Source organism: Buceros rhinoceros, unplaced genomic scaffold (genome assembly GCF_000710305.1).
Source record: "Buceros rhinoceros silvestris isolate BGI_N320 unplaced genomic scaffold, ASM71030v1 scaffold25342, whole genome shotgun sequence".
Classification (NCBI taxonomy): Eukaryota; Metazoa; Chordata; class Aves; order Bucerotiformes; family Bucerotidae; genus Buceros; species Buceros rhinoceros.
Genome location: NW_010397486.1, coordinates 1,722 through 7,136, shown reverse-complemented (window position 1 = coordinate 7,136; position 5,415 = coordinate 1,722). Strand labels below are relative to the sequence as shown.

The following is a 5,415-nucleotide window of genomic DNA, read 5'->3' as shown; positions in this document are numbered from 1 at the left end:
TGTCCTTCTTTGTGTGTGTGTAAAACTTTAAAGTTATGCTAATAAATTGAAAGGAGGGAGAGGCTTTGGTGGGAGAAAGTCCATTGATGGAAAGGGAAGCACCAATTGCCGTCTGAATCAGACGTCGAGGCAGACGGGCAAAGAGGAAAAGTTATCACTCCACGGACCCCATGGGGGCAATACAGCAAATATATTAAATAAACCTGGAAGTGAAACAAAACCAGACACAGCATTAGAATATGCAGCCCCCTCCCCCTGCAATACATAACCCTCCTCTCCCATTTTCTCCTCTGGAAATGTTTGTGTTGAAGTGCCAGATCAGAAGCCCAGGAGGGCTCTTGACCTTCTCTATTTTTGACCCTCCCTGGACAGCTTGAGCCAGGGCTGAGATTTGCGTGGGTTTGCATAATTTCTACCCTGGGAACTTTGGGCTGGCCCGAAGTTTTGGGGCAGTTTTTGGATTTTGATTATCCCAGGATAATCAAAGCCCTTGTAGTGTTAAGTATGGGAATACCAATCCCAAGACATTGTCTGGCACCCATCTCCCCCAGCTCCTGAAATGCTACGCATGGAAGCCCATCGTCCCCTCCCCCAAGGTGAGGGGAAGTGAATGTGAAGCAAGTGCCCCAGGCTCATTCAAGGGGCCACGGCAGTGCTGGAACTGCTGAGTCATGGGTCAGGGCTTTCCCTGTTAGGCTGCACCACTTCTCCTTAAATTCAGTGTCCCCAGTCTGCGCCTGGCTACTCTTTCTCTCTTTTTTTGCACCTTTCCCCCTCTTATGGGGAACCAGGGCTTATTCTCCTTTCCCTCGTACCAGTGAAATTCTTCTGATGATGAGGGAATTACTCCTGTTTACACAAGTCAGGGAGAGAAGAATCAGACCCTGGACTGACAAAGTCCAGATCTCTTGCCAGAGATTCCAGTTCTCCTTTCCCCTGGTATGACCTTTCTTATGCACACAGGCTTCCTGCTAGGAGAGAGACGAACCAAAAGTCTTGCTGCTTTTCAGTCTTTCTGCCAACTCAACTAATGGAAATAAAAACAAAAGGGCTCCCCAGAGAAACATTTATCTCTGCTTTCAACAGAGAATCAATAGAGAAAAGGAGAACAGGAGTTGCTCCACAGAAGAGATGAATTACATGGACCCCAAGAGGATTTAGGTGTAGAAAGAAGTCAGGCTCACTCTCCACATACAAGGGAGGCAGAGAAAGGAGAGGGCAGGGCATGAGAGCAAGCGTGGCTGCAGCATGAGCCTTCCACTTCTGTGACAACACCATAAATAGGATGCACGTGTTAGGTCCCAGCCTGGTCCTTCCCCCTCCTTCAGCCGGGGTTTTATGATGCCTAGGCCCTGCGGTAGCCCCACCCTGAATGAGCAGCCAGTGCTGCGGGAAGGGTCTGAGATGCCTGGGCAGAACAGTGTCCTGGGAGAACATCTCTCCCAACTGGAAAAGCAGCTTGCTATTACCTGCCTTGTGCTCTCTCTCCCCTGCCAGCACTTCTATGCTATGAGGATTTCTTTCAGCACTTTCTTATCGTTGACATGCTTGTACTTCTTATGTTTCCTCTTCTGCGCCGGCGGCCGGCGTACTCGCTGCCTCTTCGCCCTCCCCGTGTGAAACAGCGGGTGTGGTGAACGACGGTGACAAGCCTGCCAACACAGAGGGGAGAGTGTCTGTACAGCGAGGGGCAGCCGGCTCATGTTGAAATATCTTTCTCCACACACTGTTAACAAAGAGCTCTGCAACAAGAGGACCACAAGGCCTCCTTCTGTTCTGCCCCTTGTCCTCTGTTCTTCACAGTCTCTGCCCTCTCCCTTTTCCCACGATGCCCTTCCCCTCACCTCTCACCTTCCCCTCCTTCATTTCCCTTGGTTTCAGCCCCTTGCTGCCAGGCAGATATCCTGGGAAAGCTCCCTCGGCTGGTATAAACCAGTGAAGGCCCGTGGAGTTCACTGGAGCTAAGCAGACTGAAACCAGCGGGGTGCTCTTTCCTCTCTCCCCGGCCTCTCCTCTCACACCTCCCTCCACTCCACAAACGCCACCAGGATCCTTACGTCTCTGTTCACGCGGCCTTGGCCGGCTGCTCCTGGGGGGCGGACGGAACACCGCTTCACACCGACACTGCACGTGGTCCTCCAAAGGCACAATGACTTTTTTGAATTTTGGCTTCCTCTGGACAAATTCGATCTTGTTCACCTATTTGGAAGAGGGAGGAAAGCAACCGATTAATACAGCTTTAACTCCCGCTCTGTAAAAACCATCCGTGTCAGTACGCTTCAGTACTGGCTTTCTTCCTAAAGGGTCAGAAGGCAGAGCACAGAGCACAGTTCAAATTCGGGGGTGGTGTGTATGGGAGCTAATTCTGCACACACCCAGAGCAGACCTAGACCAGGAAAGTTTGCATGTGGCTGGTTGTTGACCCCGTTCCTAACTATTGCTGCTGCTTAGGCAGGGTGATTGGTTGATCGCAGACAGAAACATGGGACGTGCAGGGCACGCTAGCCTGTTTCTGACAGATGTGATGGCAGAGACCTGTGGGCAACCAGAATTAATATCCACAGGATCCTACAGGAAGGGCAAAAGGAGAAAAGCTCACCCCCAACGCAAACAAATGCAGCTTCACCAGTGCTGCTGAGGCCTGTCTGAATCTGTCTCAAGCTCTTTAATAACTCGCAGGGCTGAAGCCTTCAGCTCTGTGTTTCACGGAAAAGGCAGTGCTCTGGAAATTCCCTCGGACTCTCCACCAGTGCTGACTCAGAGGGAAGACTCACTTCTCTACATCCCACCACAGGGCACAAGCTTTCTAGGGCATCCTCCCACACCAGAAGTGTCCGGGCCTGACCCCACTCAGCTTATCTAACAAGACCGCGGTCCCTGAAGTGCTCCGCAAGCTATAAATACTCGCTCTGCCGCGCGTCTGGGATTGAATTCCTCTAAACCCACTGCCCCCAGCAGCATCCCTCAGCCAGCACCGAAGCAGCCAGGCTGTTTATCTTTCCTTGAAAGCCCACTCCACACGCTTCAGACCACACGCTGCTCACTAGACAAACACTTCCAGCCAAACAATAGAGAGACCTCTGTCCTCAAAGAAACCATTTCCAGGTCACTTTTTCAGGCTGGCTTTTGACCTCTCACTTGTTTTTTCCACAAAAACAACTCCTGCTCCCCCCTATTTTTCCCTCATTCAGCCTGGCTTTTCTGAGAAAGGAATTTCCTGATGAAAAGGGCTGTGTGAATACAACCTCCCCCAGCCAACCTCAGCTGCCTGCCTGGGGGAGTCTCTTACGGCTCAAGCAGAGGATTAGTATGAGACGAGTATTATTTTAAAACAAGCTGTCTGGGAGGAAGCTGTGAGGAGATCACTGGAAGCTGTGAGGAGGGCAGGATCAGAGTAAGAGGTTAGCTGTCAGGTGTCTGCTTGCTGCTGAAGCAGGTCAGGGGGTAACCATGGGGCTGAGAAAGAGGAGAAACTGCTCCAGTGTGTGTCTTGGGAAGAAACTGCAGCAGCGGGGCGATGGACACTGACACTGCAAGCCCTCTGCTTTTTGTCTCAAAATCGGTTTCTGTGATAAAAGCGTCCTGTTTCTTCTGCTCTAACACAGTAGATGAGGCTGCCTCCAGCCACAGAAATAGCCATGGCACAGAGCTGCACACAGCTGGAGACGGTGCCCTGTAGCTCTGCTATGGTGACAGTCCCCAGCTGCTGGACAGCACCAGTCCTCCCAGCAGCTGGCACAGAGTCACCCCACGCCAGAGGCTGAAGCTCTGCGTGGCTAATGCAAAAGACGCAACTGTGGAAGGGGTGTGAGGGAACAGACAGCTGTGTGAGCCTTGCACCTGAGACCCGCAGAGGTTTTCGTTTTAGGGGGTAGGCATGGAGGTGGGCTGTGGGAGGAGGGAGTGGCGGGAGGCATCTCCCTTACCTGAACGTGCCGGACACGAATCTGCGTGGGGCGACACTGCACGTTGCGGTTGTTGCAACACCCGGAGCAGCGCTGCACCTCCACGCAAGGCGGCCACACCACAAAGTTGGCGTTGGTGCTGTCCACCATGTTGCGGGAGATTTCAAAGACCACCGCTCGCGTCTTGCACTCCGCGAGGACAGCTGGCTCTGCTGCTGCCAGAGCATCTACAGAGGGCCAAGAGAAGAGGGGGAGATGAAAAGGGCTTTGCAGCTGTTACCAACCCGCTGCAGCCACCTCTACTGGAAGAGAAAGACCCCACACGGCTCATAAACACATTCTTTCTTCTTCTCCCACCCCTCCAACTCCTTCCTTGGAGAGAGCTGCACTGTGTGGAGGAGCCTCCAGGAAAAAAGATGCTTCTCACTGCAGTGGCTGTCCTAGGCAGGAGATGACACTTCTTTAGAGCAAATCAGCACTAGTGGGATTTAAAGCAGAGCAGCTTGCAGAGCTCCAGACTCCCTCTCCTGCTCTCCTGGGGTGTAACACCCAGCTCCTACGAGAGGCCCAGACCCTTCTTCTCATCTGTCTACACATCCATGTGCACTATAACCTCTATCCCTCCACACACATCTCAGACATGCATTGGCATCCACTCACAGCTGCTCAGGTGAGTGCCCAACAATCACAAGGTGCAACACCCCTCACTCACCCAGGCTTCGTCGCTCTCGAGACAGGGCCACCAGGTTTTGACCAGTCTGAGTTGCATTCAGGTCCAGGCTCCAGCTATCCTCCTCTGCAAAGGGAAAGACATGACCTAATAGCACCAGGTAGAGGCAGGAGAAGACTGCAGGCTCTTTTGCTCTGCTCCTCAGGCAAAGTGCAGAGACATGAGATAAGCCATGTCCCCAGTACGTCACCCTCGGTGTAAATCCACCAGCAAGGTCACAGCTGTGCTGGGACACAGACACTCTAGGTTTGTTCTTTGCTCAGACTAGGCAGTTCAAAGCAACAAGATTGTCACTAAAAAGGAGTCCCAGTCAGGTCTGGGAGAGGAAGACTCCAGCTCAATGACAAGGCCTACAGCAGGGCTGGTTGGTGTCAGAGAGGAGTAGCCACTTGAGGCCAGGATATGGCAAGAAGGATCAAAGACCAGACGAGACAAGTGGAAAGTTGGGTATATAACACTGAGGTGCCTTGCTGGGATGGCTTGGGACTGGGAGAGTTGGGATGTGAGCAGCCAAGGTGAAGGGAGATGATCGGTGGGAGGTGAGGTGCTCGCTTTCTCTCTCCCAACCCACTGCAGCCACTCTAGGTTAGAGTCAGTTTTATCACAGAAGAACAGAAAAATAGAGTTGAAGTGGCTTTTTCCCTATCCTACTCTAAGGTAAGCTGCAGAATCTGGAGGTATTTCAGTCAGCGATGGGAGAGGAAGGCAGATAGCATTCAGACCAGCCCTGAGCAGTTCCCTCCCACCCCACCGCTTTTTCCCATAGGAAGCGCTGAATAG

General features: G+C 52.4%; 1 protein-coding gene across 1 annotated transcript; it reads right to left on the bottom strand.

Annotated features, from left to right (window-relative positions):
* Positions 1-5: 5 nt before the first annotated feature.
* On the bottom strand, positions 6-4,701 carry PDGFB (platelet-derived growth factor beta polypeptide; the record flags this gene model as incomplete). Its single annotated transcript, XM_010146284.1, is given in 6 exon segments — positions 6-203; positions 1,470-1,616; positions 1,618-1,652; positions 2,058-2,199; positions 3,927-4,132; positions 4,618-4,701. Coding segments are annotated over 5 exon segments (581 nt in total), but the record flags the coding sequence as incomplete, so codon positions are not given.
* Positions 4,702-5,415: the final 714 nt, after the last annotated feature.